The sequence below is a fragment of the Octodon degus genome, unplaced genomic scaffold, assembly GCF_000260255.1.
Source record: "Octodon degus isolate 3935 unplaced genomic scaffold, OctDeg1.0 scaffold00087, whole genome shotgun sequence".
Taxonomy (NCBI): Eukaryota; Metazoa; Chordata; class Mammalia; order Rodentia; family Octodontidae; genus Octodon; species Octodon degus.
Window position 1 is genome coordinate 1072807 of NW_004524663.1, and position 18851 is coordinate 1091657.

At 39.2% G+C, this 18851-nt stretch overlaps 1 protein-coding gene and 1 pseudogene across 1 annotated transcript in view; one reads left to right on the forward strand and one right to left on the reverse strand.

The window, feature by feature from the left end:
- LOC101592834 (targeting protein for Xklp2-like) overlaps window positions 1-18851 on the reverse strand; it is a 48531-nt gene that overhangs the window by 17049 nt on the left and 12631 nt on the right. The window contains exons 2-3 of the mRNA XM_023721929.1: window positions 8863-9038; window positions 3833-3946 (exon numbers count right to left, since the gene is read on the reverse strand). Of these exons, the coding sequence (XP_023577697.1) occupies window positions 3833-3946; window positions 8863-8968 (220 nt within the window). The 5' untranslated portion in view covers window positions 8969-9038. The remainder of the gene's footprint in view (window positions 1-3832; window positions 3947-8862; window positions 9039-18851) is intronic.
- On the forward strand, window positions 18121-18438 carry LOC101593221 (annotated as a pseudogene).

The window sequence follows — 18851 nt, forward strand, 5'->3', positions numbered from 1 at the left end:
GAGACAGTATGCAGTAATTGGTATGACATGACAAGCAGTACGTAGTGAGGATTCAGGACATAGGAAAACCTGTACTATAACATCCTGTAACTCAATAGTGTCCCAAATTTACTGATCAAGGAGATTATGGGGCCACAGAGGAAAGTGACTGATGATGCAGAGTGTGCCTAAGGAGAGTCACAGGGAGAGAAAACATTCTCTCAGACTTTCACAGAGAGCAAATGGGTCAAGTAATGGCCATGACTCATCCACATGGATGACACTGACAAAGGATCTACAAACTGCGGTACAGGGTTTCAGGGTAAATCCTGAGGAGATTTGATTGAACTTGGCAGATACAAAAGTTACATTTCTTGTTATATAGGTTTTGCTTTATCTTGGTCTTAATCATCCATCAGAAACATATAAAAATGAAGTATAAAAAGTAAAGCCATATTAACAGACTGAGCCGTAAAAGACTCAAGTCAACAACTTCTGACATTGCCAGTCCTATGGATGATCCACTACTAGTATGGACTATAGGACTATATTGGATTATTTTGCTGAATTCACATACCTACAATATTTAAATGGCAATGAAATACCCATCTCTGACAAAACTAAACAAAAAAAGGGGATATAAATGGAGGGCTATTTTGTATCTGTATATACAAAATAGTTAGGATAGGTATACAGCTACTTTCTCTTAATTCAATGAGAAGAAAGATTTGTACTAATAGTATTTGGGCAGGATATGATGTCTGCATTTTGTACTATGAAGAACCACTATGAAGACAACAATATGCAATGTATTAATTATTGAAGCTGTCCTACTAATTGGTTTTGAAACTGTCTCATTGCTGTTTGTCTCTAAATAAAAGTAATAAAACAGAAAATAGCTCAGCAGATTAAAGCACCTGCAAGAAGATGTAGGGGCCAGGGGTTCGATCTCCTGGCCTGCTGTGCAGGCCCTGCCCCCGGGGCACTGTGAGATGGTAACTGAGACTGGGCGTGATGGCATGCACCTGTAATCCCCGCTCCTGGCAGGCTGTAAACAAGTGGATCACTATGAGTCCAATCTAGTAATGAGACCCTGAACACCCTGTAGACCCTTCCCTAAAATTAAAAAAAAAAGGAAAATAAGTAAAAGATCTATACAATAAAAATTATAATATTCTGAGAAAAAAAGAAATTAAATAGGATTTCAGAAAATGGAAAGATAATCCTGGCTCCTGGATAGGAAGAACCAACATTATGAAAATGGTTTTGGTCCCAAAATTGCTATACAGACATAATGCAATCCCTATCAAAATATCATCAATATACCTCAGAGGTCTAGAGAAAATATTGCTAAATTTGCAATCTGAATTAATTTTTTAAGGAACACAAAATAGTTTAAAAAAAACATTAGCAATGATACAAAATTTCATTGAACAAAGTAATAGGAATTGAACAATAGTGGCTGCATTGCATGATGTTATTTTCAAATTAGTTGTTTAGGTTACCAGATATAACTCTGCAAAATTGGTTAAAAACAAAACAAAACAGCAAAAATTTTATAAGAAATTTTTTTAAAAATGAAAAGAAAAAGAAAAAAATTTATTTATTACCCTTTAAAAAAAAAAAGACAAGAATAGAAAAAAAAATGCCACAGGTCTATCCTGTTACAATTCTGTATATGGTTAGATTTCTAAATTTCTTTGTAAAAATATGTAAATGCTTATTTCTACTTTTATTTTTCCTTCATATTCTGCAAGGACTTAACATTCAACATACCAATATTTGATGGAAAATACCTGTTCCATATGCCAAAGACGTTTGATATTTAGACAGATAGGGTAAACCAAACTGCATATATTGCAGGTTAATAATAAGCTTCTCTTCTGGAGGGTTAACAACCTAAGTTAGCAGTTCAAAATTGGAGAAAAGGAAGGGCTGCAAGGTCAGCCAACAATTTGGCCCTAGCCTTTCAAGGTCAGAGAAAACTCAGGATATAGGAGAACCTGTACTGTAACATGTAACTCAGTTGTGCTACAAATTTTCAGATCAAGAAGATTATGGAGCCACAGAGGAATGTGACCAATGATGTAGAGTGTGCCTGGGGAGAGTCACACGGAGAGAAAAAACATTCTCTGGCTTTCACAAAAAGCAAACTGGTCAAGCAATGGCCGTGACTCATCCTCATGGCTGACACTGACAAAGGATCTACAAAGTACGGTACAGGGCTACAGGATAAAATCCTGAGGGTACTTGACTCACCTTATCAGATACAAAAGTTACATTTCTTGCTATATAGGTCTTGCTTTATCTTGGTCTTAACCATCTAACAGAAAAGTATAAAAACGAGGTATATAAAGCCATATTAATATGATGAGCTATAAAAGGCTCAAGTCAATAACTTCTGAGGATAACCCACTAATATTATAGACTCTTAGACAGAATTGGATTGTTTAGCTGAATTCAAACACCTATAGTATTTAGATGCCAATAGAATATCCACCTCTGACAGGACTAAACAAAAAAAAAAAAAAGGGGGGGGGGGATACAAAGGAAAGATCATTTTGTGTTTATATATAGAAAATAGGCTAGATATATAACTACTTCACTTAATTCAATGAGAAGAAAGAAGTGTACTAATAGTGTTTGGACACGATATCCTGTCTCCTTCTTGTACTATGAATAACCACTAATAAGATAACAATGTACAATGTACTGATTATCGAAACTGTCCTATTAATCAGTTTTGAAACTGTCTCATTCATATTTCTCAATAAAATTAAAATTAAATTTAAAGAAAGAAAAAAATTTGAACATTAACTATTCCTTTCAAAAGACCAGCAAATATAAGTAGTACAATTATCCAAACTATCCTGCATATATACATAAGTTACATAAATATCTTTTTCCCTTCTTTCTTTTGTCCTTTTCCTCATCCCAATTTTGCCCTCCCATTGAACAAATTCTTTCTCTCTCACAGTATCTATTGTATCTAAGCAATTGAATTTTAAGTCAAAAGGTTTCCTGCAATGAAAATGACAGGCTGAGATTACTCCCCTACTTAATTCTCCATGCAAAAATTTAAGACAGACATCCACTCCTCACAAATTCCTCTAAAAAACTGAAAAGAGAGTATTTTTTAGCTCAAACTATAAAGCAGATTATCACACAAAAACAGCCAAGATTCCCTTATTTAAAAAAATGCAGAATTCTTTTAATTTATCAAACTGAACTGAAAATGATGCCAGCCATAATGTCCCACACTAGCAGAACCCAGCATTCCTGGAGGTTGAAACAGAAGGATCCCACATTCAAGCCCAGCCCAGGCAACTTAATGATTAGCAAAATGTAAGGTTTTTCCTTTGGGGCAAGTGAGAAACAGGAGAAAAATAAAAGAACCCTTTACTGCCCAGCATGGGAGGCCTGCTAAAGAGCAGGAAGAACCCTCAGAGGAGGGAGCTGGGAGTGGGGTTTTTATCAGGGTGATTAGAGGTGGGTATTTACACAGGCAGGCAGAGTCAAATCAGGAGAGAACTGAAGGGTCACTGGCACACACAGAAAAGGAGACAAAAGTGTGAAAATGAGACAAAAAGCTTATTTTGGGACTAGAAGAACACAGAAGTTGCTCTGGGAGTGACACTGTTTTGGGGCCCAACATCACATTGGATCACCTGCCATGATGACCCTGGCAGAGTTCCATAGGAAACCCGTCATTTCCCTTCATATTCACTGTGAAATGAATTAGTCCATCTTACCAAGAGATACAGCACTGAGGAAATTTCCTCACTCCTCAGGTTCCTAAGACACTGCCCCACCTTCCCGTCAAGGAGCTGTTTTCTATGATTTTCTTTCTTACCTGGTTGCAAAGGTATGTGACTGGCTTGCTGAAGATTTGCTTTCCTCAAGGGAGTTTTGCTCGGCACCATCTCTCCTGACCCATTTTTCCCAAGGAACATATTGGCCTTCTCCTCTGTGAAAAGACAATGTTACCATTACCCAAACAGCAAAACAAATCAGCAACAGGAACTTAAAATGAGAGTAAGGGCCAGGGATATAGCCCAGTGGCTTAAGCACATGCCTGGCAACCACAAAGTCTTGAGCTGATCCCCAGTACAAAAAAAAAAAAAAAAACAACAACTAGACAGTAAAGCACCTTCCATCCAGGATTATTCCAACTCACGTACCAAAAACAAGAAAAATTTCAATATTTAAAAGAAAATTACTATATGTATTATATGTCAGAAGTAGACTCTAAAACATGGCAACATCAAACAACATGACAGACAAGTACCAATTCTACTTATGTGAATGGCTCCTTATCTTTACTGAAGGCACAAATCAGCCTACCCTCATCTACCCCCAAGGACATCCTGCTCCTCTCAAAGAAAAAAGCAGGGCCAGGGAGGTAGCTCAGCAGCATAAGCGCCTGCCTGGCAAGCGCAGGTCCTGTTCAATGTCCCACATTGAAAAAAAGAAGGCAAAACGCAGCTATCTTAGGCATAGATTACTCCTCAACCAGGCTGGTGAGTAGTGCAGGATGTATGAGAATGCAGCAGGGCTGGTTTCTCTCCTGCAGTGTTATCCTGCCTCTGCTGTGCCTGAAAGTCAGCACAAAACAGGAAGAAAAGTGCAGCCCACGAGCCAGACTTAAAGAGCCCAGCACAAGCACTCTGTGCAAGTGCGCTCACCTGCAGCCAGGAGGAAAGAGGAACCCATCTGGAAGACAGTGGGAGAGTGGTGCTGGAGCACAGGTCATTTTAAAGACCATGGGTAAAGTTTTTTCTTCCACACTGTAATTAATCCTATGATTATGCTAATATTTTATTTTTGCTTATTTTCTGTTCTTATTTTTTTAAACACTTGAAAAATAAATCCTCTGCATGTCCCAGGAAAGCCAGGGTTCAGCAAAGAGGTGTCCAAGACAGGGGACCCGCCTCTTTTCTTTTCCTCCCACACTACTTCCAACTGACTTGTGCTGTCGGAATCCCCACTGGATGCCCCAATGTCCTTTTGCAAGAAAAGGCAGACACCACCACACTTGGACACCATGCCATGAGTGATGGGCACAACTACGATGGAATCCTTTTTAAGGCCACAACTGAGGGCTTCTCTTCATATGGAAGAGAATGAGAAATACAATGAAAGGACCCCATCAACTACTGTTCTCATGCATGACCCCAAAGTTAAATAAAGACATAATCACATCCTTACTGTTGACTTGGTTTTAGGGTTTGTCCCACATCACAGAACCCAAAACACAAATCCTATCTGGGTAAGAAAATTAAGTTCTTAGTAGCATAATATCTCCATTTAAAAATCAATTGAAGAGGCCGGGGATATAGCTCAGTGGTGCAGCGCCTGCCTGGCAAATGCAAGGTTGTGAGTTCAATTCCCAGTACCAAAAAAAAAAGAAGGAACTGAAGAACCGGGTATGGTGGCACAAGGCTGTGATTCTAGCACTCCAGAGTCAGGACTGCAAATTCAAACCCAGGCTAAGCCATTTAGTAAGATCTTGTCTCTCAAAAAAAAAGCCTGGGCGTGATGGTGCACACCTACAATCCCACCACCTAGGAGGCTGAGGCAAGAAGATCAGTGAGTTCAAGGCCAGCCTGAGCTACATAGTAGGAACCCAAGTTTAAAAAAAAAAAAAAAAAAAACAAAAACAGCAGGTGTGGTGACTCACATCTGTAATTCCAGCCCTGGGAGGAGGAGGCAAGACTATCTGGAAGGAGGAGTTCAGTGAGCTTAAGGCCAGCCTGAACTACACAGTGAGATTCCCTTCTATCTCAAAAAAAAAACAACAAACAGGGGCTTGGGAATTTGGCTCAGTGGTAGAATGCTTGCCTAGCAAGCTGGAAGCCTGGGTTCAGTCCTTGGCACCGAAAACAAAAAATAAACCTCCCTGAAAAAACAATTCAACCAAAAAAATATAGGAAAATCAAAAAAACAAAAAATAGGCTAGCTAGGGATATAGCTCAACATAATATTACAAAGATAATGATGAAGGAAGAGGAGGAGGAAGAGAAGGTCAAGGAGGAGGAGCAGGAGGAGGAGAAGGAAGAAAAGGAGAAGGAGGAGAAGGAGGAGGAGAAGGAGGAGGAGAAGGAGGAGAAGGAGAAGGAAAAGAAGAAAATAAAAAACTGAGGAAGCCATGATGGTACAAGCTTATAATCCCAGCAGCTAGGAAGCTGATGAAGCACATCACAAGGCCAGTCTGGACTGCTGCAGTGAGTTCAAGGCCATCTTGGTCTGCACAGTGAAACCTGTCTCAAGAAAGGGGTGGAGGGGAGGTGGGAAAGAGAATAAAGCACTATTGTAAAAAAAAAGGGCAACAATTGCCAGGTAGGATAGCATGTGGCCAAACTTCCAAAACTTGGGAAGCTGAGGCAGGAGGTCACGATGAGCTTGAGGGTAGCCAGGACTACATAGGGATTCAAGGCCAGTCTGGAATCCATAGCAAAACCATGTCTCAAGTAAGTAAATAAAAGAGCAACAAGTCAGGCACAGTGGCACATGCATGCAACTCCAACCATTCAAGAGGCTAAGGCAGGAGGATCTCTAGGGTTCAAGGAGGGCCTGTAAAAAGTATCATGAGAAGGTATAATGAGACTGGTTTCAAAAAGAAAAAGGAAAAAGGGCAAAAGAGGATCTTCGTGATGTTAAAACTGTTCAATATGGGGGGCAATGGGACTCAAACTTGGGACTCTCCCTTGCCAGACAGGCACTGTGCCACTGAGCTAATGCCACTAAGCTGTGCCGCTGCCCTGACCCCTCTCCCATTTTTGTAGACTCAGATTTTGGCAAAGCATACACTAGAAATATGATATATTGTATCACGAGAAATGATATATTGTATTACAGGATACATTGACTCCATAACTCTGGCTGGCCTGAATCCTCCTGCCTCAGCCTCCTGAGTGCTAGGATTATACGCATATAGGACCACACCTGGCTAGTCAATATATCTTCACTTAGATGATAGAAATACAAATTTACACTAGTGATACAACTGCAAAAAACTTTGCTGGGGTGATGATGGTCCAAACCTGTAACCTCAGCCCACAGTAGGCTGAGGCAGGAGGATCACCATGAATTTTAGGCCAGCCTAGGCTTACACAGTGAGTCCAAGGCTAGCTAGAACTATACAGCAAGACTCTGTTTTAAAAAAAATCCTGCAAAGAACTTAATATACAAACACACAAAAATAAAAATACAAGTAAAACTGTAGAGATCTGAGTAAGAGGAATAAATTGTATCAATGTCAATATTCCAGCTGTAATACTCTACTCTATACCCAAATAGTAATAGAGCAAGTTTTCAGGTGGCTGCCACCACCACAGGCATGTTTAAGCACTGGAGTTCACCAAACACTGCTTCATCTGGATTTTTCCATGTGTCCTCAAAACCAATAACATTAAATTGCAAAATAACATTAATTTCTATTTAAAGTCCATTCCCAAAATAACTAGGCATTTCAATTACAGCTGACCCCTGAATAACTCAAAAGTTACAGCACTGACTCACACAAGTTGAAAATGTAGAGAGCATTTCTGGCTCTTCAAAACACAGGTCAGCTCATTGCCAGTTAAACAGAAGACCCAATGCTATTATGGGCTACTGGACTCTTTTAGAATATTTTGCTGAGTTTACACACCTATAATATTCAATAACGGAACTTAGAAAAAATGGGGTATACCGATGAATGTCCATTTTGTATCTGTGTATTCAAAGTGGTTGGGATAGATATATAGTTGCATTCTCTTAATGAATAGAATGATTTGTTCTAATGGTGTTTGTAAATAGGATCACAAGTCCGCATCTTGTACAGCAATTAACCACTAAGAAGAATATATGCAGTGTATTATTTGTTGAAACTGTACTTCTGATTTGATTTGAAACTGTCTCATTGCTATCTGTTTATCAATAAAACTTTGAAAAAAAAATAAAAAAATTCAAATAATGGAACATAACCAAAAAAGGGGATACAGATGAATGTCCATTTTGTATCTGTGTATTCAAAGTGGTTAGGATAGATATATAGTTACATTCTCTTAATGAATAGAGTGATTTGTTCTAATGGTGTTAGGATATCATGTCCGCATCTTGTACAGCAATTAACCAGTAGGAAGAATGTATGCAATGTGTTAATTATTGAAACTGTCCTACCAATTTGATTTGAAACTGTCTCATTGCTATTTGTTTATCAATAAAATTATGGGAAATAAATAAGAAAAAAAACACAAGTCAGCTATGAAATTATTACATTAAATTAATTTTATGGTTATGCTTTAATATTGCACCTTCGCATTTATGGTTCTCTCCATGTATGACACCATGTGCAGAAGTTTTGGCAAACTTTAACTTTCTAGGGTTGCACTGCCAAGACAAGCACAAATTTTAAGTTTTGTTTGTTTTTTCTTTTAAAGACAGTATTTGCAGTTCAGGCTGGTCTTGAACTAGTCAAGTAAGCCAGGTAGGCCTCAAATACACTTTGATCCTTCTGCCTTGGGCTCTAGAATGCTGGGATGACAGGTGTACACCACTACATCCAGGCTTTAATTTTTACTATAGATCTGTATTTTATGGTAGTAAATGATAAAATAAGACTATCATCTACACATATTTTATGTACTCATGACGTAGGTACTGTATCCTCAATGATTTTGATATTTCTATACAGAGTTCATCAGAGTTCTTTCAAATTATTACAAATAAAAAAAAAAACCAGACAAAGTTCAGACCTATGTATTTTAAAAGTCAACTGTATTTCTACCAAATCATAGATGACAAGATGTCTTGCTACAGAACAAAGGTTCTGGCAACCCTTTCTATTTGCGAAAGATTCTCAGCACAGCCCTAGCGGGACCAGAGGAAGCAGATACTTACCAAACCACGCATCTATGTTTTCTGCGTCTTCCTCATAATCCAAGGATGCAAAATTAATGAAGTACGAGGGAGCATCAAAGGAGTAAGAGTTTTTAATGTGCGACATTGTCCTACCCTTCGCATGGAAGAGCAGGATTTTCCCAGTATTTGTGTCACGTTTCTCAACAGGTCAGTTTCTGAGGAGAAAAATGGTTCAGAAATTTGGTTCACATGAATCAAAGGTACTGACTGATTCCTACTCTAGTTTTACTATCATATTTGCAATTTAGAAAATTATCTGGACAATATGCTTTTTCAAATCAACCTAAAATTTAGGGATTTTTTTTCATTTGTTTTGGTAACTTGAAAACACTCTTTGAAGTAAACATATTTGGACAGAAAGTTTAATGAGTGCTTACAATGCCAGGTACTGTGCTCAGTGTTTTACATCCATTATTTTAATATTTTCCCTCACTACCATTTTCTTACCTCTAGAGTGCCTCTGCCCTGCATAACCTCATTTCTGAAACATACTGACTTTTATGCGTAAACAAACATTCAATGTCCAAATTTCTATGAATTCTGTCCCAATTTCTACCTATCACACATATTTCTTGTGTTTCTAAAGCCACAGAGCTCTGTTTATGTTTTTGCTATAACTTACCATCCAATTGTACATTTAGGAACTGAAGTTCTTGAAAACAATACATTTGATCTGTACACCCTTCATCTGTCAAGGCACTTAACATAGTACCTTATACAAACTACCTGCTAAAAGAGGTGTGGCGGCTGGTGCGTGCCTATAACCCCAGCACTCGGGAGGCAGGAGGAACGCTGCAAGTTTGCGACCAACCTGGGCTACAAAGTGAGCTCAAGGCCAGCCTGATCTACATAGTAACACCCTTTAGCAAGACCAAAAATAAATAAATATAGTCCATGATATAGTTCTTCAAGTACAGACTTGTTTTCATTTGAGGCAGTGTCTTGCTGCAAAGCTCAGGCTGCCTTGAGCTCACTGTGCAGCACTCCTGCCTAAGCCTCCCGAGCACTGGGATTCTAGGCGTGCACCACCCTGCCACACAACACAGCTTCTTTCCTTAGAAACACTTCTCCTGGACTGGGGAATACAGCTCAATGCTAGAGCACACGCTTAGGTCTGGAGGGTTCAATTCTTGGTCCTGCCCACCAAAAATGAGAAAAAAAATAAATACCGTTAAGAAAATGACTTTACAATACACATCAAATGTATACTATGCAGAACAACTAAAGGTAATAAGTCAAAGATATGAGCCCACTTCCACCCCTGCATATAATGTGCTATACTCTATCAGATGGAAACCTCTATAGGTTTTAAATCAGCCTCCACTCCAGATATATCTAGCTAATAAAATAGCTGGAAGTAGTCTGAAAAACCAGCCTAATGGCAAATAATCTGGCGATGAAACTCAATGAGCCATTTGTTTTTATGCAGAGAACAGGGTGTGCATAAAAGTATTTTGAATCTTGGAAGGGAAGCCAATACCTGTTGTCATTTGCATAAACTTTCGTTTTTTGGTACGGTGATCAAGCTCAGGACTTCACACTTGCCAGGCAGGTGCTTATGCCAATGAGTCAGCTACTCAGCCCTAACATTTTTTATGTTAATGAGTTTCTTTAAACTTTTATTTCATTATAAAAATGCATCCTTTTTTAAAAGGTAACTAAAAAGCTTTTATAAAAATAAGGAGTTAAAAATTATTATAATCTATAGCTCCAGATTACCCAGACTTTACTCTCATATAAACAATTTCACTTTTCATCTGCTTTGCCCTTCTGGAGCTGCGGATCCAGCCCAGGACCTCATGCATGCCAGGCCGGCGCTCAACCCTCAAGCTGCACCCCCAGCCCTATTAGCTCACATTTTATAAACACATAGACTTTCATTTCTCCTTTGTGCAGTTCTGGGGTTGATACAGGGTATTGTGTTTACTAGGCAACTGCTCTCTCAGTAAACATTAGCCCAGATCACTCATATTTTAATTTTGTATATTAAAAGCATTTATGCCAATAACTATAGGCATAAAATTAAAAGTGTATCATAATTATTTATCCTGCATTTTTATTTTCCATGTTTTCACTTCTAAAATACTTCTAGAAAAGTTTTTGTCAATAAATTTCTGTACACATTCATAATTTTTCCCTTCAGATGCTGTAAATCCTAAGAGGCTGAGTTGCTGGGTCAGAGGCTCTTAATTGAAAATGTCCCTCAGAAGCAGGACACCACTGACACTGCCAGCGCAGCACGCCAGCCCCCAGCCCTCCATGTGCACTAACGGCCTGCAGACATGTCTTCTCTGCCGTACCACTGCACTCCTGAACATGGCATGAGATCGGCCCCAGCCCCTGCCCCTGCCCCCATTCAGCAGAAGGTTGGCCTTTCCTGGTGACCTAGACTAGTCAGCCAGTGCTTCTGGGCCTTACAGCATCCCTGGATCTGGGAATGTGGTTTTGTTGTAGTTTTATGTCTTCTACTATTCCCGTCTATAGTGCATAATGCACCTTAATTCCTGTTTTATTCTTTTCCCTCCTTCCACACCTCCACCCATCTTTATTCCCTTTTCCTGCCATGTTTGCAGTGCACGATGTTTGCATTCCCTGTGTGGAGCTGGTGGTGTACACAGCACATTTAACTCCTTTTTCTACCCTTTCCCTCCCTCTCCCCCACATCTTAACAATACATGTTATAAGTGACCCTGGTCTATACACATGAGAGTGACTTCCCATGGTCTCATCTCGCCTATGCATGCAGGGTGGCTGGAATCCCACTGTAGAACAGTCCATCAGTGTTCTGAGGTCATCAGTTTAGCAACGTGAAGTTTCAGAATTGAGAGGAATCTCTGATAACTTCTGTAGTTTATAGGTAAAGATTAAGTAAGGCAAAAAGGGGTCTCCTGAGATCACAGTTCATGGTTTAAAAGTTACCAGTAGTGATCATGATATGCCAAGTACTGTTGAGTATTAAATCCATATTATTTCTAAACTTTTGTGAACCTTTCTAAGGTTCACAAAAATCTTGCAAAGGAGCAATTCTCCTCAGAAAAGTTCAAAGTTGCCTAATACCAGTTATGTAAAGACAGAGCTTGACCTAGAACAGACTTCAGACAATGCTCTTTCCATAATCTTGTGTTCTTACTTCACAAATTAGAAGTAGAGTACAACAGTTCTCTTTTCACTCACTTTATTTCCCAAGTTGATCCACTCTCCATAGTCCTTTGACCTAAAATGAGGGCTTTTCTAGTATCCCCATTCTCAATCTTTTAAGGCCAGCCAGAACTACATAGCAAGACCTTGTCCCAGAAAAAAAATCAATTCAAAATTGATCAGCCAGAGCAGGGTATGGTGGAGCATGCCTGTAATCCCAGTAATCAGGAGGTAGAGCAGGGGCAGGAGGATCTTTCAGTGTTCGACCAGCCTGGGCTACAAAGTGAGCTTAAGACCAGCCTGACCAGCATAGTAGACCCTGTATCAAAAAGACAAAAACAAAAACAAAAGAGGATCAGCCAGGCATGGTGGCTCACGCCTATAATCCCTACACTCCCAGGCTGAGGCAAGACTGCTCCAAATTCAAGGCCAGCCCAGGTTACAAAGTAAAGTTCAAGGCCAGCATGAACTACATTGTAAGATCCTGTCCCATATTAAAAAAAAAAAAAAGTACTCAAAGATTAAGACTCAAAAAGTTTGAAACTGCTAAAAGAAAATACAAGAGAAACTCTTAAAAATTCTTCTTGAATAGAACTCCAATAGCACAGAATATAACAGTAAATATCAACAAATAGACTAGATCAAATTAAAGTTTTTGTACAGCAAGAGAAACAAGAAGACTGAAGAGATAGCCTATAGGAGAAAATCCTTATGAACTATTCTCTGACAGAAGATTAATATATGGAATATACAAAGAACTCAAAGCTTAACAAAATAACTCAAATTGTGCTATCACAAAAATGGGTCAATGAATTGATCATGCACTTGTCAAAAGAAGTACAAACAGTCAATAAAGTACATGGAAAAGAATGTTCAACATCTCTAGCCACTAGAGAAATGCAAGTCAAGCTGAGAGCTGGGGCTATGAAGCTCAGTGGCGAGCACCTGCCTTGCATGCAGGAGGCCCTAGGTTCAACTGCCAGCACCATACCACACACCCACCTACCTACACACACACATACACACAAAATACCACACTGAGATTCCACATCACCCCAGTCAGAATAGCTGTTGGCAAGAGTACAAAACACAGTAAACTATGAAAAGGATATAGGGGAAAAAGGAACTCTTTCACAGTGCTAGAAGGAATAAGTGTCAAGGCAGTTGCTATGGAAATCAATATGGAGGAAACTACCACTAAAGCTACTATTTGCTGCAGCTACATTGCTCCTTGGTATATACTAACCCAATTAAAGTCAGAATAATGGGGCCGGGGAGATGGCTCAGTGGAGTAAGCGCTTCCCTGGCAAGTGCAAGGGCCTGAGTTCAATCCCCAAATAAATAAAGTCAGAATACTACAAGGATATAGGGATGCACATATTGTCCCACAATATACAAAAACTAAGACAGAGAATCCAGCCTAGGTAACTATCAGATAAATGGACAAAGAAAATGTGCTGGTTGTGGTGGCACACACCTGTGGTCCCAGCACTCAGGAGATCACCAGGAGTTCAAAGCCTGACCTGCACAGCAGGACCCTGTCTTAAAAATCAAAAAGAAAAAGAAAATGTAGCATATATGCACAACTGAGTACTACTCAGCCATCTAACAACATGAGACTGCATCATTTGCAAAACAACAGATAGCTCTGGAGACCATCATACTGAGCGTAAACCAGACTTAAAGACACAAGAGCTCATATTTTCCCTAATACATGGAATCTAAAAAAGATGACAAGAAAGTAGAAGGGAAGAACTGTATTCTGCCAACAACTTCATAAGCATAAAAGACCGTCCCAAGCTCCAGAAAAGAATGTAGTGCAGTTGGCATTAGGGCTACAATCTTCTAAGGACCCAAGAAAGGACCCAGATAAGGCATGCCATGATTCTTGATACAAAACTGTAAAGTAATAAATGAGTGTTGTTGAAACTTCAGGAAAAAAAAAAAAAAAAAAAAAAGTCATATACAAAATAGGTATGTAAGCCGGGGATTGAACTCAGGCCCTTGAGCTTGCCAGGCAAGTGATTATTCAACTGAGCTATCTCCCCGGCCCCATTCTCTTGCCTTTTGAATTATGCTCTTTGTTATCTCCTATATGCTACTTCTGGAGGTATTAAAATATTTCAAGTTTGTATAACTAGAAAATCTTACTTTTAGTTTTCAAAGGTATCTTTGCTAAGTATAAAATTCAAAGAGGACAGATCTTTTCTTTCAGTCCTTTAATTAATCTAGTTTTTTACACACTTTAAATGTCTTTGCAAAAGGTTCATTTTTCTTGGAAATGTGGTATTATAAGTTGAACTAATTTCAGAAATTTTAAATCTTTAAATAGTTATTGCCTACTCCTTTCTACTTTGAGAATTCTAATTATATGAATATAAGTTTCTTGGTTTTGACACAGTGAACTATTATGACTGATCTGTAAATTCTTCATTTTTATTTTGGATAGTTTTTATTGGTATATTCAGTTATGTTTGAAATAATTCATTTTCAATTTGCAATCTATTAAAAAATTTAAAAAATATAACAAAATAAATAAAGTTAAAGCAAAAAAAAATAAAAAATAAAAAATAAAAGAAAAAAAAATAGGTAGGTACATGAGAGGTAGCATTATGAACTACCAGGAAAAAAATCTTTAGAAAAACTAACTACACATGGGAAAAAACATAAAAAGATAAATAAATTTTCCTGAAAGAATTAAGACCCAAGAAAGAAAGAAATTTCAAGATTTTAGTGAATGCATAAGGACTCTCATTTTATTTTTGATCTCAGATAGGAAGAATATTTTAAACAAGGTATGAAAACATGGCACTAGTCATTATATCATGGTAATAAAAGATCAATAATTCAAATTAAAAGACAAAATCTTATTTATGTCGATGGCATAAGCTATGTTATCAAATTGTATAATTTATGTAAGTGTGGTTTACAGCTTGTCAATTGTATATCAACACAGCTGTATACATGTTTCAAATAGTGAATTAATATAGTGAGAAAGAGAAATATATTAATATAGTGAGAAAGAGAAATAGGTATTATAAATGGAAGAAAGAGGGCTACAGTATTATTGTTCTGTATTAAAAGTAAAAATAAAAGTACAAAGACTTTAAAATCTTTGTAGAAAAAAGAAAAAAAAAAGTAGAAGGGAGGGGCTGGGGAGAGAGCTCAGCAGCACAAGCACCTGCCTGGCAAGTGCAAGATCCTGAGTTTGATTCCAGATACCAATACAAAAAAGAAAAAGGAAAGTAGAAGGGCCAGTCAACAGCGGTGCAGTCTATAATCCCAACACTTAGAAGGTAAGAAAGGAGGACTACCATGAGTTTGGCAGCAATCTGAGCAACACAGTGAATTGTTTAAAAAAAAAAAAAAGTAGAGGAAGACTATCATTAGACAAGAGGAAGGGAATAGGGAAGAGGCAAAGATGTAGAAGGATGGATATGAGTAAAACGCATTAATGCACTGAAACGCCCCCCAAATGTGAAACTAGGAGAGAAGGGTGAATTAATCAAAGCATGTATGTGCAGGAAGGAATAGGCCAAACAAAATGAAACACATTAATCTGTTTAACTAATAAAAAAAGTGAAGAAAATACAATTTTTCACTTAACAAGATGGACACGGTAGAGCACACCTATAATCCCAGCTATGCAGAAAGCTAAGGTAGGAGGGTCACAAATTTGAGGCCAGCCTGGGAAACTTACCAAGATCCTGTCTCAAAACATTAAAAAATGCTGGTGGGGGAGGATGCCCTGGAGGTATAGCTTAGTGACAGACAACGCATGCCTAATGTGCAAGTCTCTATGAAGAGCAATCTGCAGAGAGGCAGAGGAGAAATTTAGCCCACAAATATATTTAAACTCGCATAAGTATGAGAAAGTGGAAGCAGGGCTCATTGCTGCATGCATTAAGAGGCTGAGAGGGTTGGGGAGATAGCTCAATAGAATAAGCACTTGCCTGGCAAGTACAAGGTCCTGAGTTCAATTCCCGGTACCTAAAAAAAAAAAAAGACATTGAGGCAGGAAGACTGCATTTTGAGCCAGCTTGAGTTGCAGAGGGAGCTTCAGGCCAGCCAGAATCAAGAACAAGATCCTGACTCAGAGGCTCACACAGGAGGATCACAGGGTTTTGAGGCCAGCCTGGGCCTCAGAGTGAGTTCAAGGCCAGTCTACTACATGGTGAGACTGTCTCAAAAACAAAACAAAGGGGGCTGGCGAGATGGCTCAGTGGTCTAAAGCACCTACTTGGAACAAGCTTGGCAAAGCGCAGGGACCGCGGTTCAATCCCCCAGCACCACATGCCAGCCAGCCCCGCCCCCTGGTGGGCTGAGCTGGCCACACACACACACACACACACAAAATAAATAAATGTTTAAAAAAAAACAAAACAAAGTTTAATATGACATTGTTCATAAAAGTCAAAAAATTGAAAACCAAAGTTTAAAAAAAAAAAAAAAGAAAACCCAAGTTTCAATAGGGAATTAGTTGATAAGTTATGACATTATATAATTATAACTTCAATATATGATAACTGTGAACATGGCAGTACATATAGATTAAATTTTAAGTACTGGCCATGGGTGTGGTAGCATACACCTATAACACCAGCACTTGGGAGGCTGAAGCAGGAGGAGTTCAAGGCCAGCCTGGGCTCTATAAGCAAATTCAAGGCCACCCTAAACTACGTAATGAAACCCTGTCCCTTCCCCAAAAAAGTTTCAAGAGCTGTTAAGTGAGAGAAACAAAATGCAGAAAACCATGCTTCCACTGTTTTAAAAAAAGGGAAAAGTCAACATACACTCAGAAATACTTGGACTGTTTGTTGAAGACAATAGGGTTAATAGCATAATTGGCTCTGATGGATGCTGTGCTAAGATAAGAACGGGGGAAGGGGCTGGCCAAATAGCTCAGTAGATTAAAGTGCCTGCTTAGGCAGATGAAGGGACCAGCATGGACCAGGGACCAGCAGGGACTGGAGTTCAATCCCTGGTGTGCCATGCTGGCCTCACCCCCGGGGCATGCTGAGACTGTGACTGAGACTGGGTGTGATGGCACACGTCTGTAATCCCAACCCTTGGGAGGCTAAAAACAAGAGGATAAATATGAGTCTGATCTGTGTAGTGAGACCCTGTAGGCCCTATACTAAATACATTAAAAAAAAAAAAAAGAATTGGGGGAAGGCTTTAAAATACATAAATCATTCCCCCCCCCCCACTGCTGGTACTGGAGATTGAGCCCAAAGTCTTCACGATGAGTTATAACCCCAGACAGACTTTTTCTAATTTTTATTTTGAGACAGTCTCACCAAGTAACTAAATCTTTCAGCCTGGGCACAAATTTCCAGTTCTCCTGCCTCAGGCTCCCAAGTCCTGGGATTACAGGCATGTACCACCATACCCAGAATCACTGTATAAACCTTCACATCCTTTGAAAGTCTTATTAGTACATGATTTCAAACCTATGCAGTTTTTTAAAAGTTATGCATTATTATTTTCATCTAAAATTATGTCTGTAGTCCAGGTTATGCTGGATATTTGGGAATTATTAAATACTCTTGATAATCCAAAATTGTCAAATCTCATGTGGGGGAAATAATGTTTCCCACATACGTGGTCTGTATATTGGCTATTAAATGTATATATTCTAGTATTTCTACATAGAAATAAAAATGATTCGTAAGTACTAACTTAATAAAAGGGCACATAAAACAGAAAAAGGTTAAAAATTATTAACAGCTACTAAGTACTGAGTACTAGTGCGAGGCACCACAGGCACTAACTCCCAAGTCCTCAATACAACACCACACAGTAGGTACTATGACTCCCTCCATCTTAGAGATGAGTAAACCAAGACATAGAAATTATTCACTTGTTTATGGTCACACAGCTAAGCAGCAGCAGTCACAGTTTGAACCTGCATGGGCACTGTTCTCATTCACTGCCTGTTATATTTATTATTTACCAGAGGTGGGAGTGAATGCTTCCAACTCCAGCATTCTGGGAGGCTGAGGCAGAGGGGTTGCAAGTTCAAGCCCAGCCAAGGCAACTTTGAGACCTTGTCTCCAAATAAAAATTTTTAGGCACTGGCTCTTTTACCCTAGAACCATGGCCCAGTTCGGCAATAAGCTCGTGGAGAAGGCCCCAGGGCTAGTGAATGCTGCTGTGACTTACTCAAAGGCTCGAGAGGCCACATTTTGGCATCATGCCAAGGTTGAGCTGGTTCCTCCAACCCCTGCTGAGATCCCTGTAGCTATTCAGAGCCTGAAAAAAATAGTCCATAGCACTCAAACTGGTAGCTTCAAAGAGCACACAGTAAAGGAAGCTGTGCTAAAGGGATTGGTGGCCACTGAAGTGTGGATGTGGTTTTATATTGGAGAGATCATAGGCAAGCATGGCATTATTGGCTATGGTTTGAATGTCTAACATCTGATTATACCAGATTTAGTATTTGAGTGTTCCTGGATCACGTGTGATCAGAATTATCAGCTCTCTGAATAAAACGAGATGTGTCAACTACCAAAAAATAAAAAATAAATAAATAAATAAATAAAATAAGGGCCAGCCAAACAGCTCAGCAGATTAAAGCACCTGCAAGCAGGCGGAGGGGCTGGGGGTTCGATCCACACACCACCACCATGATGACCACCCCTCAAGTCTGCAGTGCCAGCCCTGGCCCCAGGGCACACTGAGAGGCAATGGAGACTGAGCATGGTGGTGCACACCTGTAATCCCGGCTCTTGGGAGACTGTAAACAGGAGGATTACTACCAGTTGTATCTAGTAGTTGAGATCCTAAACACCCTGCAGACTCTTTCCTAAAATACAAAAAAATATATA